The sequence below is a fragment of the Syngnathus floridae genome, chromosome 9 (assembly GCF_059516105.1).
Source record: "Syngnathus floridae isolate MCC-2025c chromosome 9, RoL_Sflo_1.0, whole genome shotgun sequence".
NCBI lineage: Eukaryota > Metazoa > Chordata > Actinopteri > Syngnathiformes > Syngnathidae > Syngnathus > Syngnathus floridae.
Window position 1 is genome coordinate 6835666 of NC_142421.1, and position 25683 is coordinate 6861348.

Below are 25683 nucleotides of genomic sequence, written 5' to 3' on the forward strand. Positions count from 1 at the left end.
TACTAAATGCATCGTGTCACGATTGTTTTCCTGCTGTACTATAAAAAGGAAAGGTCTATTTATCCATTTAACCACACACACACTCAGCTACAGGATTGACAGACCTTTAGAAATTTGCAAGGCTTGACTTGATTTGTACCAGTGAAATATTTAAGAAATAATAATAATAAATCCTGCACGGCCTTTACTCTTATCCGCAGAGCGGTCTCTTTGTAAAGAAGTAACACTGACAGAAAAAAAAATTGCTCTGAAGGTTTGTAGCGCTGACAACTTTTCTTTCCTACGATTTAGTATTACTGTTTTAAAAGTGCACGACTGGCCTATAAAATAGAGGGAGGAGATGACTTCCCTGGCTCAACAGTTTCCTCCAAAGCTTTCCCAGCTTTAGACTGTATGATGTAAAGCTGGAATTTAGGTTGTCTTCTAACAAAAGGTACAGCAGAGTAAGTGGAGTATGAAGAACAAAGGGACTCAAGTGTAAAGAATGGACGTGAACCCTACCGACAGACAGCGTAGGAGAGTTTAGCCATAGGGAAGAGGATCAAGGGATGTGTCTAAAACCGCTAATTACACACACATACAAATAAAAATCCCCAAATCTCTCTCCTAATGCCAGGCTTTCCCCGGGCGACTAAATTGTTGTTTTGAGCCGTTCCCCTTACAGCGTTTTTCTTTGTGAGAAGGAAAACGTACCAAAATTAATCATGAAAAATTCCACACTGCTGCTAAATGAATTGCTTTGAGGCATCTTTTTAAATTTTTGATGGGGACACGGACAGGAGTGGGCTGCTATTTTCCTAAATTTGGGGATGATGTAGCGATATAATTGTGGGTGGTTATAAATACTGCTCTGATGTCTTTAAACATGAGTGACGAAAAGCCGTGTTATTGTGTCTACTTGGAATACATCCAGCAACGCACCTGGGATGTTCAAGTCTAGACTTATTTGTAACAGTGGAAAATATTGCAACTGCCCGTATCAAAATACAGAGAAATCAGAACACTTGGCATTGCGGTTAACGTTTTAAACTCATGTGACAATTGGTAATGTTAAAAATGAGGCAAATTATTTTTCCAGCCTGTTTTTTGGCAATACTAGAACGTTAACGTCACAAAACTTACACAACTACGGCAACTTAGTTTGCCCCAAAAATAGGTGTTATTCCTGGCCAGTTTGCTACATTCCACACGCCGAGAGATACCAAGGAGTGTGTGTGTCTTGCGTCGTCTGAATGTCACTTTCAATCTGGACCGAGCATTGCCAAGCAGTCTGAAGTGTCAGCGGTGGGAGCAGAGAGGAGGGCAAGCAGGCCCTCCTTGGACTGAATGAAATCCCTGCCTGTGTATACTCATGACGGATCTGGACCACGCTGTGATGTCTTATTCATGTTGTATCAATTCATAATGACCGGGCCAGTCCCCCGGCGCGGAAGAATGTGCAGAAGCACACACTCGACTCACACATGCATGATTTGATGGTCATTGTGGACTGTCATGTGTGTTTGTGCTGACATATGTAGAGTAACGTATAGCAGAAACCGGACACCAAAAACAGCATTGATGTGCCTCTGCTTTGGTGTGAATATTTAATAATCCCCAATCCACCACTTTAATTATTCATGCGAACGGACACAGAATCGTCAGTAAATACAAACATTGCTGTTTTCATATTTTCTCCATGTGAATATTTCAACCCTTCTGACTCCACTTTGTCCGTTTCTTTTCTCCTCTCTTGCTCCCCTTGTGCTGAGGTGGTGAATATTTCAAATGGAGTAGTGGTTTTTAAATTACCCCCTTTTGGCTTCCGCTCGCTTCACATGGTTTAGTCTGAGTTTCTCTCCCGCTCACACACGCTCGCACACGTACGCCCATGCTCGTAAAGAAAACAGCGACAAGCCGTAAAAGCCGCTTTTACCACCTGACAAGGACAGGGGCAGGAAGAAGTGCGAGAGCAAGAAGTTAATACATGACTTGGACGGTTTGGTCGGCCGCCAGGTCAGGAATTTCATGCTGCTGCAGAAACTCAAACACCTTAAATTGACAGATCACGCACGATGGGTTGTATAAATGCAATATGAGCTAATGGTGGACAAGGAAGGAAGCTGGGCAAGAGATGACTAGTCTGTTCAGAATCTGGAACCAATGGTAGCTCTACTCAAAGTCCCCACTGAGGCAACCAGAACCTGAATCAGTCTGTTACAATTAATTTCAGTATGCACAGTCTTTTTTGGAAACTGGCATCACTGCTAAAATGACAGACCATAAGAACGTTCCTATGCATTGAGAGTTTGATGCTGGACAGATGTGAGGCAGCCATTTTAATCAAGAGGGCACACTGATGGCCCAGAAAGCGATTGAAGGAGACGAGTTGCTATGGAGACGCCAGCAAAGTTGGGGCCCAAACAGTATTCCGAAAGACCGGGCGCACTGAAGCGGGTCATTCATGAGCAGAGACAAAGAGAAGAAAACAACAAGACAAGTTTAGAGCATTAACGGTCTGACCGGCTCATATGCGGGAACGGCACCAGACGCAGCAATTTAATTCTTTTCATGTCGTCAAAAGGTTGAGTGCTGATTTTCTGACTTGGAGCCAACCTGCAGCTAAGGAATATAACGAATGGAAAAGCAAAGCAGCAATAAGGTGACAGTTGGATGCTTTATAGTGTTAATGATAGAGCACACAACTTTTTCTGGATATTTTTTTCTCCCCTTAGCAATCAACAAACAGAAGCAGTTTGCTCATCGAACTCTGCAACACATAGTTAGCAAACTTAAACACCAGAAATAACGAATTCCCTCATGGACGACCCCCATACAGACATTCGCCCACGGAGAGGTAATTATAGGGTCGGTCTTGCTCTAATTAGATTTATTTGCATTTCCCTTATTCTTTTTTTTTTTAATGCGCTTGTGCGTATCGTCAGTATGTAACTATGTCACCCAGCTAGTATGTCAGTGTGTTTGTGTTTTGTGTATGTCAATAAGCCTGTCGCCAAGCATTACACGATGAAAATGAAAGATGGAAAAAGGATCTTGAGGATGATTGAAACATGCCCTCTCTGGTTCTTTGCCAGGATTTCCTCATCTTCCCTGTTGTGCAAGTACACAACTCCCCTTTGTACCTCCCGGGGAGAAATACAAGGTGAAACCTCACCACCAATCCTTCACATGCCGTGTAACATGGTGCTTCCGACAAGGTTGTGTTGTGGCAACAAAACGCAACAACCTTCACCTCCACTTCCCCCAGAACCCATCCTGACCTTAAACCAGATGCTGCGTCCCTCCGGGGCGTCTCCTCGGCTAACTGTTCTCCTCTAGACGCCAAATCCTCTCACCTTACCCCCCACTGTCACACGGTCCTCACTTCCTCCTGCTCTCCCACTGCGAGGAGACGCTAATTACAGGCACAGATGAGTAGATTACAGCCATGTAGTGAAGTGGGAGTGGGATGAGGCCAAGGGGGCCAACAGGTTGTTAACATTGATGAATGTAACTCTCTTTTCACTGTTCACTGATGTTCCATGCCATGCCGCTTACCTCTATGTCGTCGTTTTGATTACATCTCGGAACCCAATCGCCATCCATCATTGAGCGGCTTGTAACAAACCGTAACTATCACTAATCATCTCGAATTCCAATTTATCTCAACTCTGCCCCTGCAAATATAATTATGGTGTGCTTGCGACGGCTCGGACATAATTCGAACACTAATATATTCACGTCATTCAACAGTCTTCCATTAGCAGACTTTTACAAACTTTTAAAACAAGGCACCTGTAGCATCATGTTTAAAATTCAAACAATAAGTGGAGTTTTATAGAGGAAATGTTCATACCACCATTACCATGTTAATCCCACGCACAAATTCCTCCATTAACCTAAAGACCTTCATTTTTGTGAGTTTGTCGCTCATTTTTTCCACTAAAGCTTCTCTTCAAGACAGAATTGCTCAATAAAGTGTGTAATTGAGACAAAGAGCAAAAGTGCAAAAGGTTCAGAAAGACATTTTGCATTCAAATGAAGAGAGCAATCCGGGTGAGTGCACTACTTTTTATGATAATCTTCCATGTTAGGATTGGAAAGGTAGACCTTTTTAGCAATTTAACAACTTTGAGCAAGTGCAAAGGTGCACAACTAACTTACAGTGCATTAACATACCCCAGTTGTTTCTGACAAAAGGTACAAACGAAATAGCAGCAAAAGGCTTCCCCTGAGAATGGAGAACCTTTTAAGTCCATTAAAAACTGCTGGCAGGAGTGAGACAGGCCGTAATCTAACCACATCAGACATGGAACCAGAACCCGCAGTGTGGCCCAGACACATCAGGAGTTAAGAAACACATTAAGAAAAGGCTTTGTCTTTTTGCCCCGCTGTTCTTTAAGTCTCGCACAAATCAATCCGTCAATCTACCACAGGCGTCAGAATGGTTGCTTTATTTTCAATTCAGTGCGGCTGGCCTGCTCATTTGTTTTAACTGCTTAGGAATATACAAGGCACCTGAAAAGCGTCATGCCCTATTATGGCTCTCTTTACTTCAGCCAAGGATCAAGAACAAATGACCGTGTACACATTGTGAATCGATTTAGCCGACGTGACCAAGGTCTCATTGTGCGGGATGTGCCGGCGTAGAGTTTAGAATAATGAGCGTCAAGTCAGATTGGATGAAACAGGGGAGCTGTGTTAGCGCAATTCGATGGCTGTTGGCAAAGTCGCTCGCCACAGATGGACCAGTCACGCTTGTTCAAGGCCGTGCGGCGGTTTCGTCCAGCGAGACAGACAAGCGCGTTGTAATCAAACCTTCCATGACGCTTTGCTCTCAAACCTGACAGGACGATTTTGGCTTAACGACAAGTGACGTGTGAAGACAGTTACAAGGGAGCAACAAATAGATGCAAGATGGTATTAGACATCAAACGCAAGATAAGCAGATGGGGGGGGGGGTCTCGCAAATAAGGGTCATAAGCAAACCACAGCGTCAATAGATGGCAGGGAAATGCTTTTTCCATGTCCCACTGTTTTATTGTTCCCAGATGCTGCAGGTAACTGGAATAATGTGAGCTGCAACGATCAGCTAGCAACAAGGGACACTGATTAACCAAATGATGGAAATCTTTGAAAAAAAAATACAGAGGAGGCTTAGCATTACGTACTTTTACTACATGGGGCACATGTGTGTGTGTGTGTGTACATCAGGGAATAGAGATGCAGTCCACCGACAGAAAGAACTCAATAAGTATTTAAATTGGAACAGAGCCCAAAATCAATTGGGCCACACTCAACTTCCCTGTCAGCAGTGCACTCTCTCTTGTAGACACTGCTGATGATTAGGAATGCAGGCCCAAGAGTCCAAAAGCCAGAATGGAACACTGAGGATCATTGAAACCTCAAGTGGCCTTTCTCTAAGTAAAATTTATGTCTGACTGCTGTTTAATTGTGCACACTAAACCAAAGCCCACATTGGTAAATGAAACCTTGCAGAGCAGTGTTACAGCACACGAGAGCAAGAGTGTTGAGAGATGACATGTGAACAAGCTGCAGGGGAGCGTGGATGGTTGAAGAAAAAAATAAAAGACTGCAGTTACTTACAGACGAGACAGGCCAGGGTTCTTCTGAAAGAGCAACTCTGGAAGCTGCTGCACTTGATTACGGTTCAGGCGCCTATGGCAGGAAGAGCATATGATCAGCCAGTGAATGTGTGTCTATGTTCTTGAGTGAGGAAGCTGTGAATAATTTCTCCAAGATGCAGCCGAATCAGCGTAGCCATGGGCTATTGTGTTTCACTCTCCCCTTAATGTCACATAAATATCCACGGGAAAGTTCAGGGGGAATTAAAACGCAGTGAATTATCTCTACATAGTGACATTACAACACCGGGGTAGGATTACATCTTTCCGAGGGTAACAATTCTCCAAAATTCCCGTTCGGTAACAAGTGAATTACATCAATTACATGTTAGAACATGTGCAGATTTGATCTGAGTTATATCAATACACAATGTTTCTTGACTGGAACAATGGCTGGCAAACACGTCACATCTAAGACTGGCAGGCTATATGCAAATAAAGTATTTGAGTCAATGAGGAACAGCCTGTTGCTAATTTGTTGGAAACCACAACTCTCTCCTTCCACTGAGTACTCGAGGCCCGTGAGAGTGAATGCAGTGGCTTGTGACTGAGAGGTTGCAAATCTGAGAGCACAGCGCACACATTTTGACACAGATGTTGGGACCTGTGCCACTCACCACTGGGAACAACTAAGGTGGCGCTTCAATGCATAATGGGAATTAACTGTGTGCCCACTTCACAGCCTCTAAGCATACCTGCTGTTGAGTTTGTGGCTTTTTTAGAATATCCTAGAACCAGCCGCTTATTTTCTACAGTGGTCTGAAGCAGGGAATATATCTACTCATTTCTGCAGGGGGGAACTTTTTAAAGACGATCTGAGCATAGCCTTGAGCAATTGGAATTGTTAACGTGGGTTTCGGATTAAGGGAAAGTCTTTTATGGGTTCACCACTAATCGCGCTTGCCCATAAAGTCATCTGCGGCACAGGTTTCCATGTGGCTAGCACTACTGATTTGCTAATGTGCCAGTTGAGGTGTGGTTGGCCGTGTTTGCTTATGTCTTTCCAGGGGCTGCTTTACAAGCTGCTGAGGAGTGATGGGTCTGTCCACATGGGTTAAGGCGTGCGGTGAGGGGAGGCAGGTAGCAAGAAATGCTCCCGGCACCATCTGCCCAAAGCCGAATGACAGGAAAGTGCCTTTATAAACAGCTCCTCTTGTTAGTCACGTTACACTCGAGTAATGCGTGGACCCACTAGCTCAGGTTTAGAAATACAATAAACGTGTCTGTCTACAGGGTGATACTCACAGTCTCTCGAGCTCTTTCATGTCATCAAAAGCCCCACGCTCGATGGCGGTAATCTGATTCTCCATCAGTTGCCTGCAGGGAAAGGAGTATTAGTATTACAATACGGAAAGACGCTTTTACTGATGGTTATTATCAAAATATCCAAGGTATGCTTGGCGGGACTTCTGTCGGTGGGTCTGTATTCATACTTTGGTGAAAACATAGTCAACACCTCATAACCACACAGAGGCCAGCGGTGTGGATGGAGGGCACTGTGTGGAATCTTGGCAGAAAAAGGCAGGCAGGGAAGGAAAGATTTCCAATGTGGCTCAGAAAGTGTGGCTCTGGTGTGGTCCGTGGGGCTCGCATTGGGTGGAGATGAGAACAAACGCGGGCGAGAGGAGGGATGGAAGGTCAGCTTTAAGGATGCCAACATTTTTTAAGACTTTATTTTAATGGGCAGGATAATGTAATTGCACACAGTTTAATACTAACAAAGGGATATACATGGAGATAATCACATTTCTCAAAAGGTGCAGCAACATTACTTGGTTTTCGTAAAGTTATATGTTTGTCTAGATGTGTTGCTGCACCATTGTTCAACTATCTTGACGGGTCGTATCCTGCAAAACAAGTGCTATTTGTTAGCTCGTCTGCGGTGTTTTGCATTGTGCATGAGCATTAAGCCAGAGGACAAATACACAACCTGTAATTTTCTTTATTTTACGTTTATTTTGACAGCAAACTTCAAGTGGCAATAAACAGCTTGAAGTCAAACTGCTGTTTCATGTGAAGCGATTTGCATAGAGTTTTTGGCTGCCATATCATGTGAGGATCTCAAATTTATGCTCACAAGTCAAAGTAAAAAAAAAAACATAATAAAAATAAAAAAATAAACAAGAAAGCATCTCTTAATTTATAAACATGCAGGGACACTTTCTAACTTCCACTGCCAAAGCCAGCTTCCCTTAAAAGGGGTCTTGGATGATTTTGGAAGTGTTACAATAACACAAAGTCAAGAAGGAGACTTTATAGGAGAAACAAGAGTGTTCCTTCATTACATATACAACTGTTCCGTGTTGAAGGCCACCTCTCCCGTCTCCTACAACTCAGCAGTCTGCACTTCCTCGCCATCAAATATAAATGCTAATCACTGTTTGCGCTCCATAAACATTGAGAGAAAAGTGCAATTCACTTTTGATCGCTTCCTCATGAATTTAGATGGGGAAAAATATGAGTACTTCTGACTTGAAATATTAAATTTAAACATCTAAAAAAAATCTTCTAAAAGTGATTGTCTTTCTTGGCATGAACACACAAACTACTGATTTACACATGGTGCCGGACAAAGGGGATTTAAATCAGTTGTGTTGATGTTACACTGACAGCTGACAGCAAAGATATATACGGCTGTTTCTTTTCATTTCCTACTGAGTGTTCTCTAGGGGTCAGCAGGATTAGATGTCCATGATGTGCCAATTTAATTTAAATAACTTTTTGATTAATGACATGCATGCATACTGTACATGTATGTCTCGTACATCACATACAGAAACAGGACATTTTATTATCTTTCTTGACCTCTCTCACCTTGTAGTGACCTTCAATGGGACTATTTAACCCCATGTGGAGGGGCAGGAGATGGCGCAGACGGTATGCGAAGGCAGACAATGACAAGCAGGACTGTGAATAAGGTTCAGTAAAGAAGCAGTGGAAGAGGGGTGTCAAGGGGGAATAACGACGTTTGAAAATAGGACTCCAAGGGGCCAGAAAGAATTGTGGGCTGCCTACATTACACTGAAGAAATGTTAAATGTCCACCCGTCTGATTTAAAAGTCGGCTTTAATTCCTGATTTTACAAGAGTACTTTAATTTCAATACCCTCGGACTCCTGCTACTTGAACCGAGTGTGTTAAATGTGCGGAGTGGCACGCATGCACACATTATGTGTTGATGTGTAGGAACAGAGGGCAGGCGGAAGTGTGTGTCGAGGGTGCAATAAATGATGCTACGACAGACAATACAGAGTGAGACAGAAGTCCATTACATCACTTGCAGCAAACACTTGGCTGCTTAATGTACTGTGGAGTACATCTCAATAAGCCCACTTCACTGGGCTTATGCTAATGTGAGCTTTGTAACTAGTATGTATAACTGCGTCTGTATACATGAGTAGTTACATTCAGAAAGAGATATATGATCTTGTTCTTAAGTCACAGAATGTTAATTTATTTAGATTTTTTTTTTTTTACAATGCTAAAATCAGCATAAGAATAAAACTGTCTACCTCCAACAGAGTCAAAAGGAAGGATACGGAACGGGTTAATTGAAAAATGAGGAGGACTGGATGATTCAGTTCATGCCACAGTGTGAAAATTAATTCCTCTATTGCCCCATTTATCTACTAGAGCTTGATCAAAATTTTTAAAATGTATAAACACCACCAATTGTAATTGAACAGAAAAAAACTATAGGGAAATTGTTATCGAGAATATACTATGTATATTGTAGTGTTTGTGTTCCATAGATGCATGTGCCTTTAAGAGGCGGGGCCTGCTATGGTGGCATGTGATGTCAGAGAGCGTGGAGGACGGACACAAAACTTACAGAACTCGGATGTATTTGAGCCCGGCAAGGTCAGTCTTGGTGATGCGTGTGAGATTGTTTCCATTCAGCTCACTGCAAAGAAGAGAAGACAAAAATAAGCATTAACATTTTGTCTTTAATTTCCACCTGCTGTATTTTCTTTATGCACTTTTTGCAAAATAATTTTTTTTTAAAAAAAATGCACCAACTGTTATTTTGAAAGACTGTTTTTTACTTTTTTTAATGATTTTACTTTTAACAGTTAATGGTGCTTATAGCTTACTTTTTAATTTAATGTAAACAAAAATACTTAAACGCTATTACGAATGCCCTGTAGTGTTTGTAAAGGTTTTACGATGGTGATAAATTGACAGGGAATATCAGATTTTATTTGCTATATTTAATTTGGGAAAGCTTGTTCAAAATTTTAGGACATTCAGCGACCTTATTGTCTTTGACCTTGCGGGTTTTAACAACATTCAAAGGTACAGCACAGGTCATAATCCTTCCAAATTCTCGTAAGAGCAGGCTTTTTGGGGAAGCTGGCATTTCTTCTCCCTAGTCTATTCTAGAAGCGCAATGTGAGCGCAAGACATTTGAGCCGCCTTTCTTTTTATTCTGGGAACTGCCAACCTACACCCGCAACCGCACCCCTTCTTGGCCGTGTCCTTCCACTATTGTCAGGGATTAGTGGGAGCCAGCGGAGGGGATTTGGGAAAGGCCGCAAGGCCAAAAAGCTAAGTGTTGTGGATATAATGGGAGCAGATGCTTTGCTGAGTGCTGACCGTCATTGCAAATGCGTTCTGTTGGAAAAAGAGACATTTTGGGATGATTTGAATGTTTGTGTGCTACTGCAATCGCTAAGCATTAATGGTCCACCCTGTCCTGACCCGCCAACTCAACTCCTCATCGCTGAGCACGGCCCAAAAACGTGTTCCAAATCTACGCAGAAAGCAAGGGTCTCTTTCCCTTCACTCTTCTAATGACCACTCGAGGGACTGTAGCTCTATGTAGTACTAAAAAGAACGGCCATTATAGACAGATGGCGTGTACGTGTGTATGTGTACACAGGTGCATTGACAGGCCAAACGACAGGACGGCGGGAAATAAATAACGCAGCGGCGTTCATTAGCCGGCGTTGTGATTCGTGCACATGTGGTGTTCATTACAGGTGCTTACGCAGATAGGTGCTTGCGTGCATGTCGACCTGCCAATGTCTCATTTCCAGGGCGGTCACTCCTAATGGCACCCAAAGGACAGGAAAAGGGATCGAAGAGGAACGTGAGGGGATGCAACGAGAGCGGCGTTGAGGGGTAGCAGGAGGACTGACGCTCCCCCATAAACAAATGGAACCACAGTTCCTCATCTCGCGGAGAGTTCTTGCTTAATCCTGTCAAAAATTGTTAGTCATCGCTTCTATCTCCATTCCGGGATTGAGTCATTGATGCAACTATGCGATCGCTTGAGGTCTTTCGGGAAAAGGACCACCAATAAAGTTGCTTTTGCTCATCTTGGAGTTCAACATAGTTTCAGTGTTGTGATATTTAGAGTCGATTGTGATGAAATGCCTGCCACCCCTTGTGATGTGTTAACTAGTACTGGAAGAGCCACACATCCACACTTTGATGCAATTTCAAAACCTAGTGCTAAGCAGAACGGTTGCAAAACGTTTTATAAACTGCGAGTGATAATATTCTGCTAGATGCAAGTAGTGCATACAAAATTACATGAGCAACCTGTGAATGAGCAAGCCATGGCCATGCACTAACCACTAATGAGGTAATAGAAATTGCCGGCTACCACACAGCAGGAACTCATTGTTTTGCTTGTGTAAAGTGAGAATGCTGCTTTTTATTAGTGGAAAAAAAAATCGGTCATTAGTATTACAGTGAAAGAAATTTAAGCAATAGTTGTTGGCAGGACAGCAAACGCGCCTTCTCTCGTTTCACAGACAGATGCTTTGTGGTTCCGACTTGTGGTGCTGGTTTTTTGCATTACAGTACTGCGGTATTACACTCGTGGCAGAAAATTATTAGGTATGATTCCCAGTTCACGCAGAGAAGGATTTCCACCTCCATCAGTCTATTTCCTAGAAATTACGATGAGGATTTCCAGCACTGACAAGCAGTCAGATTTTAGACATCGCTATCTTGTACTGCTGCACTGCCCAGTTAATTAATGCATCAGTTGGTATGGGTATCATTATAATAGAATCCTAAAGTTATACAATTATGGAATTCAATTAACACGTTAATTAAAGTCACGCAAATATTTTGATAACCATCACCTTTCACATATTCACTACATCCTTAAAACGGTTGGATTAAAAATTGGACCGACCCAGGAAGTTGGGTCAAATCGACCCGAGTTTGCTTTTTTTTTGCAAAAAAAAGGGGTTATTGTGTACCATAAAATGTTTTTTGTGTGCAAAATCATAGTCATTTTTTAACCCAAATCGTGTATTCAACAAACAGATTAAGACTTTAACACTCACACTTTATAAAGTGTATCTAAATATATCAAGTGCAAAATAAAGATTTGGGGGAGTATTAGTGATGAATGATTTGTGTTGCTACAAGGCTTTTTTTGAAGCAGTTGGTCAAAATGATGCTCCTGTTGCTTAAAAACAGTCCAACTCAAACGCCATTTGCTCACATCTCCATAATTCAAATAGGCTTCGAGTGCTGCTGCAACACTGAAAAACTCATTAAGTTTATTTCCGCCAGCTGCATGGGGTCACTCAGCAAACGGGGGCGAGGGGACATGGTTTGAATTGAGCAACATTATACGAAATGGATTCTGGAGACCAGAGGGAGAATAAGCAAACGCTGCGGCCAGCTAACTAACACACACAGACGCAAATATCTTCACGGCTCGCACAGCGAAAAGAGGCCCTATAAATATACTTTATCAGTGGAAATCACACAAGCACACCTACTGACATGCAGACAAAAACGACCCACAGGAGCAAGCAATCTGGTTCAACTTTCAGAGCTGGATGGAGGGAAAAACAAAGTATTGCTGGCTGACATTGGGCATTTATGCAGAAATATAACAGAACTTAAAAGAATGCAGTGGAAAAGTGCAGACTCGCCGGCAATGTATAAGACTGAGGCAATGACATAAATCAGCATAAAGCTATTGAACGTTTTTATAAGTTTACGTAAAATTTTATGAAAGTGCCTTTACCAGTGTTACAACCTGACACCAAGAATTAAGAGTCATTGATTGAGAGAAAAGTACGGGTCACGTAGGCGCTGAGGATAAGTGGTATAGAAACGGATGGATGGATTTTTTTGGAGGCGTTGTAAGAAATTAGGATTATTATATTATGATTTAGGTTCAAATGACATCTCAAAATAATTTACAATGAATTACATTTTGGTAATGACTTGCCCAACAGCGCACATCAACACCTGCCTCAATTGAAATGACTTATTAATATGTGCACATTTTGCTACCCAATATCACTGTTGCAAGCGCCACAGGACCATTTGTCTAGAGCAGCTTTCGCCTGGCGGGGAATCCAGAAGCCGGCGGATTGAAACTCAGTGGCCGTGCTCTTTCCAAACTCCTCACTGCGTCTACAAGCTGGCGACAGAAAACCCAAAGTGCTGTGGCCAAAGCGCGGCGGATCATTACCCGCAATCACACGCTGACGATACTATTCAACCGCACGAGCCGACAGTTTCTGAATGAACGAGAGTGGCTGAGAAGCTGTGAGCAGACTCTGGAGCATATGGGAGCGACAGCAGTGAAACACACAGGAGAAGACGGGATAGGCTGCAGGAGAATTGTCACTAGATGTTTTAAAAGTGACAGTTTGGAGCTGTCTGGGAGAAAGCGACCTACATAGTCGTTGCTCCAACAATAACACGGCTACACCATGCCAGCTCACAATAACCTCAATGAGTGAAAGTCTGAGAAGGAGCGAGAGAAAGCAGACCAGCGTGGCCAAAATAACACACTTAAAGTGAACTGGAACACTTTTTGTCCACACTAAGAGGTCAGATTTCTTCTTTGAATTGAAATGTGGCTTCCAGACATGCAGGCCTTCAATTGCACATTTTTAGCGTGTGCGTCAATGAGTGCGCAGAGCAGTGGCTAAAGACTATGTCTGAGAGCTTTTTTTTTTTTTCCCGCCTCCTGGGCTCCTCCAGGGCTATTTACGGTGTTCATTCTGCGCACTCAGGCCTCAGGAGGGGAGACTCACTTCTAGGTAAACACTAAACACATCCCATACATATACAGCTCACAAGTCAGGTGTTACGATCAAAGCATTGAGCAAAAAGCTCGAGACGGCTTCGTGGGCGAGATAGAGAAGAGGAAGTGCGGGATGGAAAAGTAGAGCATAGGTACTTTCAGCTCAAACCGAGATAACTTATGACACTGTCACGCCAAAGCGAATCAATTAAACATCTGTTCGAGCGCATGTTGCCGCTGCGTAACAGACTGGAACTGGAACACACAGAGCGTCGTTGCAGTGGAGGCAGACTGAGAGGTCTTTCATACCTCATACTGTATCTACTGCCGTGCGCCGAGCACGTATGAACGTGCGCTCTGAAACGCAACGTGTGTCTTGTTGTTGTGTGTGTGGTGAAAACATCTGCTAAATCACATCTGTCACATTATTTCCCCGTTACTCTCTAATGAGTAGAAACGAAGTTCAACCGCACTCAGCAGTGCACAGGCCTCCACCGTAGCTGAACAATCAAATTTTTGGATCACAGCCAACGTGTGTTTGCCCTTATGGGTGCCCACAGTCTGGATAGAAAGAAATGTCTTTAGAAGTGCTCATTAAGAAATTAAGTCAAATGTTGACATCCATTTTTAATGGGCCCTACCACACTTCATCAAGTTTTGTGGTAACAGCAATCAAAACAAGGTTGACTATAATGAAACTCAGTACCAGACACCCATTAAGTTTAAAAGCGAAAACAATTTAGGATCACTACCAAATGTATAATGCACATCAAAATTTAACCAGTTCTTGTCTGCTAGTGTTTGCATACTCCTGTCACCAAACTCGAATGGCACTGCAGAGCTCAGACCTCCACTAAGGCAGAATTTGGATCAGTTTCATGTTTGGAATATCTAACTGATGCTTTCCATTGATACAAATTAAAGAGAATTATGAAAAAGCCTTACATCAACCTTCAATGGCATCCCCAGTTTTTGCATTATCTTGCAGAAATAACAACAGAGCCTGTTTTGTTTAAGTCTATTGTGAAATACAGTAGCTTAGCCCGACAGGTCCAACTCAAGGATCCATTCACGACCACATACAATCTGATTGACAGGCAATCATGCAAGCCCTAATTCCAGCTCCCCCTGCAAACCTTAAAAAGGATAAACGGTATAGAAAATATACTGATGGAAGTTGACTTTTATTCTAAAGACATTGTCTGGAAAAATTCCACTAATGGCTTTCCTATAATGTATTCTTCCATGCGGGAAGTACGAGCACATGAAAGCAGTCATCTGTTGCGCAGCACCTTTACTGGTGCGGCTCTTCCTTTTTTCTGTGGAATGCTATAATTGCCTCTAAAAATTCTATCACTTCAAAAAGCATCTTGATGAGCGTGAAATGTGGATTATGCGGGCGTATCGATGATGGCAGGGAAGCGTTCGCCTGAGTGCCTTTGAAACACGGCATCCAGCCGTCGTCACTCAAAACCACCGGCGGGATGCTCTCGCTCGGATGGCGAGATTAACAAGAAAAACCGACTTTCTGCGCGAGGTAATAGAATTACATTGACAAACGCGAGCATGTTTCAGTAGACCAAACACTACTAATTATCTGCATCCAGGATTTATATTCCTCTTGTGAGGCCTCGCTTTTTGTCCCTGAAAGTCCACACAATGTGACTCCTAAAACTGATTTATGGCTTTGACACACATAAATGCCTTTGACGGGATAATTCCTCTCAAGAGTGCAATCAGAAATATAATGTAGCTGTGTCAGGAGAGCGGGCCAGTGGGTCGAGGGTGAGTTGAGAAACACAGCAGCCGCCTTTAATGTTCGGCAGTCAATTTGAACATGTAACATGCTTATTACGGAGGTATGTAGCTCGGGAACAAAGAGACAATAACAACTGGGTGAAGTCTTCACATTAACATCTTAAACAAAAAGTGGAGAGCATCTCCCGGAAATACTAGACTCAAATTAGACAGTCGAGTCGAACCGCCATTGTTGGCTTATCCTCCAGGGAATTGAAACTGAATGAGCTTTGTTCCAGATATTGTCACTCACATGATTCAATACGCACCAGCTTAGTCCACATATTTTCTGTACCACTTTATCCCGGTCAGGGTGATGGGAAAACCCGAACCCAACTACCTTCTGGTGAATTGAAAGCCTTCTGTGATTACGGCTCGGGTGAGTGTGCCAATCTGTCTCTCAAGCATCCTCTCATCATGCGCACGTATGTCTGTTCATCTTTTACATCATGCTCTTTCAACTTTCCCCCGTTGCCAGGTAGCGGGCCGGTTGTTTTCTGCCTTGTTGGGGTAAATTATGGATCAGGTGGCTGGCGAGTTGTCAGTTGAGGCAGTGATGCCAAAAACACTGCAGGCATTCCCTGGTCCATACACGCATATTTTCCAACGACAGCGCCGCCCCTCAACCCCACCTCGAAGATAAAGTAACTTCAGGCTCACATGTGTATGGTTTGCAAAGAAATGTAAAAAGAACACATGGAGCAAAGACCCTTATCAATATGCAATTGAAAGGCGGGCACACCCATCAACAGATTCACTCCCCCACCCCTTTTGCAAATCAACATTCACACAGATGAGGCGCATGTTCGGATCAATATCTGCCGAAAAGAAGCATCGCACATGAGATATTTTCAACAGTGATTTCACAGAGGATGGTGGGGGGCTGGATGAGAGGAGTAATATTAAAAAGATGTGGAGAGGGAATCAGGAAAGGGGGGTGGTCCTGGTGCGGTTTTAGCATAGGGAGCCTCACAGTGTCATTACTGTGTCTCCGAGCTGAGGAGCGCAGGGGTCAGAACTGATCCAAACCCACACTGACAAGTGCAAATGGGATTCTGCTGTCTGTGGCGACACCCTCAACGCACACATCCCAGCGCCTAAACACACACACACACTTTTGCCTTAAACCCTCCCCCCTTCTTTAACACACACACACCATTTCCCAAACGCATCAGTCTGTATACACCATCGCTAACACAATCCACAAAGATTTTTAGTCATCTCAGCTCTACTTTCCAAGACTAATTCAACATTGCCACTCAAGTGAGGCGAGTTATTTTTGTGCTGTTTCATGCCTAATGAATTTAAAACAAGTCGAGGCTAACATTTTGTATTGAGATTTTGCAGAATTGCAAAACAAAGATTCCACACATGGAGGCATGCAAACAGGACAATCATGTGGTTGAAGGTATGTTGACCTGCTCATTCAACCTTGATTTATCACCACACAACAGCCCGCAGGAAAGGATGGTCCCTAATTTGGAAATAAAAGTTACTGCAGAAAATCTTTTTTTTTTTTTTTTTTTTTTTTTTTTTTGCATGACTCACACGTTGATTAAATAGAAAAATATGAATTGAGGTTTAAAATGTGGTATGTACTTAAGGAAAATGAAATGAATGCATAGACAACTCTTGAGTAATGAAGGCAATGAATATTTACAACCAAGAGGAAAACCGCAAATGAGCATGTTTCCTCGCTGCCTCAACCTGCATGTTCAGACTGTTAGGCAACAACTAAATCAAACCCAAAAAAAAGTGTTCTTAGAAATTAAATATGAAAAGCATGAAATATGCATTTCCCACTTAATTTCCCACTGTACCAGTGCCGCTTCTGACACAGGCTCTCTCCTCCGCTCTTCCCAGAGCATCTTTTATTCAAGACTGATATTCTAAAAGCTGAACTATAACAATCTATTTCCCCTCACACTCGCCACTTCTGATTTTCTGATGAATATTTTAAAGGAGAATGTCATGAAAAAGACGACGAACGGACGGAACTCCACTCCAGTAGTCATCCTCATCTCCCTCATCCTCCATCAGTTTTACAAGACAGCTACAAGATTCTGGTGGAAGACTCACCAAAGGAGCAGATTTGCTTAATTTTCTACATGATTTAACAATTTGTGAAGTGAGTATTCAGGGCCGTGACTGGGAGAAAGGAGGACCAGGGGCGGAGGGGTCGGTTAGTAGAGGGGAGACCCAAAGTGGGGGATGAAGTGAAAAGGAGCCAAGTGAAGAATCAGAATATAAACGCCAGAGCTGATTCTTATTTCTGTAACTTTAAAAGTTAGATTTGTAAAAGTAAATTATATTTTAGTGAGTACACGGAAAGTACTCAAGTCCCTCTTGCCTATTTATACCTGGACTGGAATGCCAGTGTGTGACACACGGCTTGACAAGCGTGGCTATTGTTCTCAATCTTCGGAGTGACATCAAGCACGTTACTACAGCGGGGTAAACGGCAAAGCGAGCAGGTGGTACTCACAGCCTCTCGGTGTTACGTGGGATATTCCTGGGCATGGTCCTGAGCCCCAGTCCGTGGCAGTCGACTGTGGTGCCGCTGCAGGTACACAGGGCAGGGCAGGCGCCCGCGCTGGCCGGCAGCAAGGCGCACAGCATCACGCCCCACGCGCACAGCTCCAGCGGGCCAAAATACATCCTTTTGCCTGGCATTGTCAACACCATCCCAGCCTGACTTATTTCTTCCTGTCCACCTCCTAAGAAGTCCCACTAAAAAAAGAAAAAAAAAAAAAAGTCTATATTGTCAGGCAAGATAATAAAACAATATAATTTCCTTTGAAGAGTTCAGCAAGGCAAATTCCTTTTTTTTTTTGTTTTGGTCTTGTAGTTTTCTTTTGGAGTTTGCTACCCCCCCAAAAAAACAGTTCTCTTGCTCTTATTGTCTCCTTGCAAACTCTTCTCCTGCCTTGGTTGTGTGGAGTGGCTGTGGTGTGCGCACGTCTCCTCCTCACTCAGTCCCACTGCGCTCTGCTTGCCTAAAGAGAGAGGGAACAGGAGGAAAGAGCAGAATGAAAAAAACTCTTTCTCTCGCTCTCTCTCCGACACACACACTCACACACACACCAGTCATCCATCACAAGAATCTACAAATAGCAGACCCCCACGACTCCACCCCTACCCCTCCTCACACAGTATACACCCCCCCAATCAGAACCCTGCCTGAACTCCCTCTCATTCTCAAGATCCTTCTTTCACTCCCTGGATTCTATTCACCATCCACATCTACTCCACATATCTTTATCTGTTTATTCCCACCCACTCAACTCCTTCTTTTCTCCCAGGTTGCCTCCAGGCGTACCCCCAAGAGAGCGGCACCTAACCTGCGTGACACTGCATAACCCCTGCCTGAAGGGGCTGTGCAGGGGAGCTCGGGCTTTGTGTGTGTGTGGCTGTAATTGCGTACATGTAACAAAGGTGACTCCAGCAGGGATGAATAGAATCAACACCACAGCCCCTCAGAGGCTAAGAAAATGACTATGTGTATCTCAAGTGTAGCCACATGTCCAAATAGTCATTTGAGAGATGATGTCACGATAAACGAATGAGTGGTAGCTACAACCTGCTCTGTTTATGAGATTTAAGGATGTAGATTGGCATGGCATTTAAAGTGGAGGAAGTTTAAGAAAAGAAGCATATGTGGATATCACTTACCGAATATTACTTTCAAGCAAAAGACTGCCATTTACTCTCAACGCATCATTGCGACTTTTCTATCTTTATACTCATTTGCATTTCGAGGGACTCTACATGTGGATTTGGGTTTGGAACGTCTCATTACTGGGAGTTTCTGACAGACGCGAAAAGAGAAATGTTCACGCTGCACAGTAATGTCTGTGTGTCAAATTGCTACCAAGATGGGGAGGAGGGGGGGCATTTGGGAAGAAAATAAGAGGAAACAATTCCAAAACAATTTTGCTTGAGGCTTGTGTGGAGCACTCTGTAGTGTACGCTATCTCTGTTTCACCCAGGCAGCCAAAATATGAGTCAGAGCATAGTTGGAGACTCTTTACATCATTTTGAAGCCAGATCCAATTTTGGTGACTGATTATTAGACATATCAACTTGTGTATTAGTAGTTTACTGGACTTGATCAGACCTGATTGCTGCCAGGCAACTTGGAAAGAAATCTTGTCTTTCTGGCAATTGTTCAGTATTTATTAACTTAATTGACCTCTATTTAACTTATGGTAAAATGACAATAAACAACACAGCTGTCTTTAGTCAGTGCTGTGCTTATGGTTCACCTCGGGACACTTTGAATCCACAGAGGGATTTTGCTACAGGGTGTATCCCTCCTAACATAAACACGGCCCAAAGAATCTCATTCATTGACAGATGCATGAACAAAGTTGGAGAAAAGCATATGTGCACATGCACGTGTACTTATGGATACTTCTGTCAGGAGAGGGACGCAATTTGTCTCAGTAAAAGTGTCGGCACGGTGTAGATCTTCTCTAATTAAAGAGGGGACAGAGGGGTGTTTAGTGGTATGTGTGTATTGGGGGGGGGTTGTCTTTCCATTTTAGGAATGCTTACAAAAAAAAAACACTGCAGGAATTATTCTGGTACTCTCAAGGTTGTGGGGGGACATGCCAGTAATTTATAATTAGACTAGAAAAGGGAGAAGATACAAAACAGAAGGCCTTATTTAACCTGCAGGAGCAATACAGTAGATAAAAAGATAACGGAATATTATTGCATATGTACAAAACAAATATCCACATTTCATTTATTTGTGAATAGATAAAAGAAATAAAAGTGTCACCTTTTTAAAGTCAGAAACATATTTAGAAGTTAAATGCAACTTAGTTACAGTTATTCATAAGATAAAACTATGCCAAAACGATGCAATAGCATCAACTCACTATTTACGTTGTGGCTGTCCACAGTGTTGTCTTCGCACAAATCGAGAAGACACACACTTGACATTGACATATTGTTTTCATATCAGTTGTTTTGACTCATTTAAACACTGACTTTGATAGATGGTTAACTAAGTCACATACAAAACCAATACAGTCATGTTCCCATTATGGACACGTCTTTACAGTGCATGAGAAAATTATGCCATTTTCACCAGTATTTACAACATGTACTTACAATACCAAACATGCATTGATGGATACCATAATGACATGCCTACTGCATCCACCCACACACCTTCAAATAATTTATTGCAAACTGCAAAGACTTTGGTGAAAGTTAAAGGTCAAGCTATTTTGCATCCCTGTCATTATTTCTATTTGTTGCTCATGTTTTTGTAGGCTGGGATTTCTTTATTTTTTATTTGCTGCTGTATTAAGTCATCACCGTCTCCTCGTCAATCTTATTGCCTGCAGTGGATACACTGACTCACTAAAATATATTCTATGGATGCTTCCTAAAATAGGAAATTATATAGAGCTTAATTATCTAAATGTGTATATTTTGTTTAGGAGAGATGCTAGGATTTATTTTGTCCTAAATTCAATACATTACAGCAAGCTATTCAAATGACTGAAGGCTATCTATTTAAAACTAAACAGTGCTACCTGGTGGCCATAGTAAGAAACGCAGGCGATTGCTTGAGATGAAAATAACAAAAACAGAATACGTTTTAAGTCTTTTAATAAGTTCTTTGTTGGATTTCACAGTAGCATTAACACCACCAGTCAACACAGTCCATTTAGTTGACTTTGCCACATCATGTTTGTATAGTAACAGCTTGGCAGAGTGGCCATGGAACTGGATGAAATCACAACTGAGAGAAGAACTTTAAATAAGTAACAGTGGCACAAGACCCTCACAGAAAGAACCTCACTAACAACTTCGGCAAACTGCTTCATTTGCCCTCAGCCAGAAATACAAAAACGGGTCAAATGTTTTTCACAGCTTATTCAATATGCATGCGAATGAAAACTATGCACAGCTACAAAGAAAGCAGAACTGACTCAAAAGAGCACAGACACATTTGAGGGACAGCAGTAAACTCCAAAAAATGTAAAAAAAAAAAAACACATACCACAGCAAAAAATTCCCAAATTCCCAGACAGAAATAAATGTATAGAAACTGACCTTTGGACCTCATATCTCAAGTTTGCATTGCTGAAAAACACTCTACTTAAGTTAAATTATAGCATTTTATCAAGTTTGGGAGCTGTAAAAAAAGTGAATTGCACAAAAAAAATTGTGTTAAATAGAAATTGCAAAGAAAAGAATTTGATTTTAAGGCACATCTATGAGCTTCTAAACTCAACATTTCTGTGAAATGGTCCCTGTCAATGAATAAAAAATTAATTTTTGTAACAAAAACAAACAATAATAAAACATCAGTGGCCATTCATTCACTTGTTTTTTTTAACCATTTGCAAAAGGACAGACTCAAATAGAGCGTACCACCCTCACTGCTGAGATCAACAAACCCAGTCTCGGACAAATACACACAAATAAAATCTGACAGCCTCCTCTTTGACACATAATAAACCTTCAAATTAAAAAAAGGTACCAAACAGCTAGATTGGAAGTTTCCTCACTTGTAGTACAACCTAAAGGAAATTCAAGAGTGAAAGGGTAAACATGATTTAAAAGCTACAATGTATTTCTTTTTTAGATAAGAACAACAATCATTGGTGGTATATAAGAGCTAACAATAACAACACTCATAGTGGAGACAAAGACTCACCCCTCTACTGTCGGTGTCATCAGAGCAGGTGGCTGTTGGCCTCTGCACTTTGCCATTTTCCTTGCCTATTGATACTTGGCTTCCCAATACTTTCTTCTGTTTTGACAAACAAAACCATTTGATTTACTAGAATTATTAATTAAAATAGTAATTACCATGAGAAACTAACGTTTCCTCCAATTAACTGCTGAAATTAGAAAACAACCTCAATATATACGTATATATAGTACATACAAGAAATTAACATCAACAAACCTTAATTATTCCACCCAAAGAGCGAGATCGCCAGTGCTTCCTGCTGAATGGCGAGCGGGGATCGGCTGAGGGCGTGGTCACCAATGGCTGCTTCTCAAACTAAACGCACACAAACATGACGCGTTACCCTGCTCAGTTGCAAGATGTGTCTCATCTCATTTCGTCGATATCTCGTTGATACACTGACCTGCCTGATGAGTTTCTTCTTCTTGGCAGAGTTGGGCATGTTGTTGACTTGCTGGTAAAGTTCCTGCAGAGCTGATTCAGTGTATGTCCCAGTATCTGTGGACTTTGTCGAGCTGGTGCTGATCTTTCTCGCGTAAGGAGAAACAATAAACGTAGACTGGGGCACAGCCGGCGGCTCTTTGGTCCCTGAGACAAGCGTCAGGTCATCCTAGAATAAGCAGATACATTTCACTCAAGATTTCAATGTCAACGTCATACCACTCAAAGCTGAGCTTAACTACACAATGAAACCCAAAAATCATAACTAGATGCAGAAAATAAACACAATGGTTAGTCGAGGAAAGATTTTAACGCAACTCAAAGAAAAAACATGGGGGGAAAAACTGCTTGCAGAAAATAAACAATAGTTTGTCGAGGAAAGATTTTAACTCAACTCAAAGAAAAAATACAAGAAAAATATGCTTACCTTTGAGTGAAGAGGTTTAAATCTGGTGAAGTACATATGCGCATATTCTTTGATATATGGAGGGGCCTTCAATGAAAGTACAGTAAATGTAAATAGAATGTTGAGAACTGTTATTTTCAAATTGACACAATCACACGGACACTAAATGACAGTAACTACACATTCATCTTAATATTTTGGATTCTTTATGAATTCCTTGTTTTGACATTCCCCATTGTATTTTTTTCACATTCCCTCGTAATAGTCAAGTTTACAGGACTGATATTCCATTCTAAACAGGAGCGTTTGCTGTGCTAGTTTACCTTGAAAAGCTTTTGAGAGTGCCTGATGAGAAATGCGATGCGATTGTTTAGCTTCTCGATGCTTTCCTGAAGTTCACTTGCCATCACCTGCAAAACAAGACAGGGAAAGATTACAAGAAATGAATTAAATAATGGGTTTCATGGAATGTAAAAAGAAACTAAATGATCCGTACATTTTTGGGCCAGATAATTTGTGGTGCAAACATGGTTGCTAGATTGATAGCAGACATCTTGTTGACGTGCTGGTTGCGTGCGGTGTGATAGAGGAGGTCCAACAGGAGCTTCAACAGACTGCGGTTGACTGGTGGCAGCAGCATGAAAAGCAACTGATAGGCTTCCACCTGCCGCTCCTTGTCTGGAGTCTTACTTTTATCTCCTTTCTCATCAAAAAGAGTTAGCTCTGTGGACGTTAGAAACCAAGGTACATCATATAGAAAGTCAAGAAGCATAATATTTGGTTTTGAGACATGAAATGATAGCCACCTCCGATTTTAAGGTGGACATGGTAATGTCTGTGCATTAGCAGGGGCTCAGGCAACTCTCCCAGGTAGGCTTTGAGCAGCGAGGCGGCATCATTGGGGTGGAAGTCTCCCGTCTCGAGATCTATTTCTGCCCCGGCATTCAGCATCTCCCTCAGTGCTGCCTGTCGGAGGCTGTGGCCCGGCACGCGGAACAGCCCCTCCATGTGAAGATCTGGGAGAAAGCCCCAAAGGCAAAAACATGATGTCAGCAGGTGGACACAGTGAGAGACGGAGTGAATGAAACGTGAAATGAGAGCACGCGTGCTGAGGCAAAGTGCTTCATAATGAATTATTGACGGCAGCATTGGGGCCCAGTGTCCACTTTTGTGCAAATACGTCATCGGCTTTCCAAAAATAAATCAAGAAGACGTCATGCTAATTCAAGGCTAGCAGGCAGCAGTGGGGTTGTCACAAAATTCAAAAGGCAGAGGATGACTGAGCAGTAAACAGAGGTAATGGCAATGCAGCGTTATATAACCCCTGCTAACACATTCAGAGTGTTCTTGACATTTTCTCTATAACTAACAGATGAAATTTTTTTCTAAGTGCTATATACTGAGCAGTGCTTGCCAACCTTTACTGAGCCAAGACATATATATATAATTGACAGCATCACTAAACATCACTAAAAAACACTCACTTTTGCTCAGGTACTCAATCAGTTGATAGATCTGCGCTATCCCTTCTTCAGTCAAGGGCGCGCCAAAAATTGCACCTTTCTCTGGGGGGGTAGAAAAACATTCCAGTAAATGCGGTTGCTGTCCCACCAAAAAAATAGAGGTGATCTGGATTGTATCTGCAGATAGTCCAAATCAAGTGACTTGAGCCAGTACTCAAATATGCAGTAATCAGGCCATTCCATACATGTTAATGCTGTGCAATGAACAGATTCCCTCCCCCCCATCTTAATTTTGGGAGGGGTTCGCCATGCTCGGGGGTACTTTTGCATCCCAAATCCAACGCTCAGTTCTTATACAGTCGGAGACTAACAATAAGAGTGGAATTTAAATAAAGTCAAATTAGCATATGGATTGAGGAGAAAAAAATGACCTTTTCGTTTCAGGAAGTTTAACGAGCGGAGGAAGCCAGTAGAGGAAGGCACCCTGGGCTCAGAGTCACCAGTGAGCTGTGCAAACTCATCTCCAGGGAGGTCGATGAGTCGTGTGACATGTGACAAGACCAGATCTGTAAAGATCTGCGGATGTTCATGTTTCAGCCTCTCGACAAAGAAGTCCGGGTCGAAGATGACGGGCTGGCACATGTTTGATGTTTCCATGCTTGTAAATACACCGCATCTTGTCCCCATGCGTGGAGGGAAAAACAGGTTCAAGTGAAATTGCTCCAGATTTGTCCAAACGGATCGTCAGCAGTAAAGCAGCATTATAAATTAAGAAGGCTACATAGCATTGTTAGCTCACGACACAGAATATCAAGAATTCAAAACGATCGGACACAACGTAAAGGTACCCGCATTCAAACACAGTAAAATACGTTAAACTACACATTTTGTCTTTCTAAGGTAACATCCATTTTTGAGTACGTACCTCTTCAGCTTTTGTGTATTTTGAATACCGTCTTCAGCCGCCATCTTCAATTTGAATCTTCCGCTGTTTCGTTTTTTAGTTCTGCCTTTTGATTTCTGATTGGCCACAATGTTATGACGTCAGACAACGTGGCCGCTGATTGGATAGATGCGAAATATGTCAATGTTTGTATTTTAGGTTTTGCATTTTGTATAATTTTCATCCTTATCAGGATGCACATTTATTTTAACTGAAATCACAATGTAATAGAATACTGTCTTCTGAGGAATGACAGAAAAAAAAGGTAGAAAAAA

General features: G+C 42.2%; 2 protein-coding genes across 5 annotated transcripts in view; both read right to left on the bottom strand.

The window, feature by feature from the left end:
• The window catches only part of slit1a (slit homolog 1a (Drosophila)), a 68085-nt gene extending 49583 nt beyond the window's left edge, over positions 1-18502 (bottom strand). For 3 of the 4 annotated variants that reach the window (XM_088385207.1, XM_088385206.1, XM_088385203.1), the window contains exons 1-4: positions 17920-18501; positions 9456-9527; positions 6870-6941; positions 5587-5658 (exon numbers count right to left, since the gene is read on the bottom strand). In XM_088385207.1, coding sequence (XP_088241333.1) covers positions 5587-5658; positions 6870-6941; positions 9456-9527; positions 17920-18119 — 416 coding nt within the window. In that variant the 5' untranslated portion in view covers positions 18120-18501. Of the gene's footprint in view, positions 1-5586; positions 5659-6869; positions 6942-9455; positions 9528-17919 lie in introns of all 4 variants that reach the window. The other variant, XM_088385205.1, reaches the window with a different exon arrangement.
• Positions 18503-21045: 2543 nt separating this feature from the next.
• Positions 21046-25477, bottom strand: arhgap19 (Rho GTPase activating protein 19). The gene is made up of 11 exons (XM_088385700.1): positions 25391-25477; positions 24897-25141; positions 24487-24567; positions 23809-24018; positions 23499-23725; positions 23326-23412; positions 23024-23089; positions 22559-22765; positions 22372-22470; positions 22117-22212; positions 21046-21979 (listed from the first exon to the last, which is right to left on the bottom strand). The coding sequence occupies exons 1-11, from the start codon at positions 25432-25434 to the stop codon at positions 21947-21949; spliced, it is 1395 nt and encodes a 464-aa protein (XP_088241826.1). The 5' UTR covers positions 25435-25477; the 3' UTR covers positions 21046-21946.
• Positions 25478-25683: the final 206 nt, after the last annotated feature.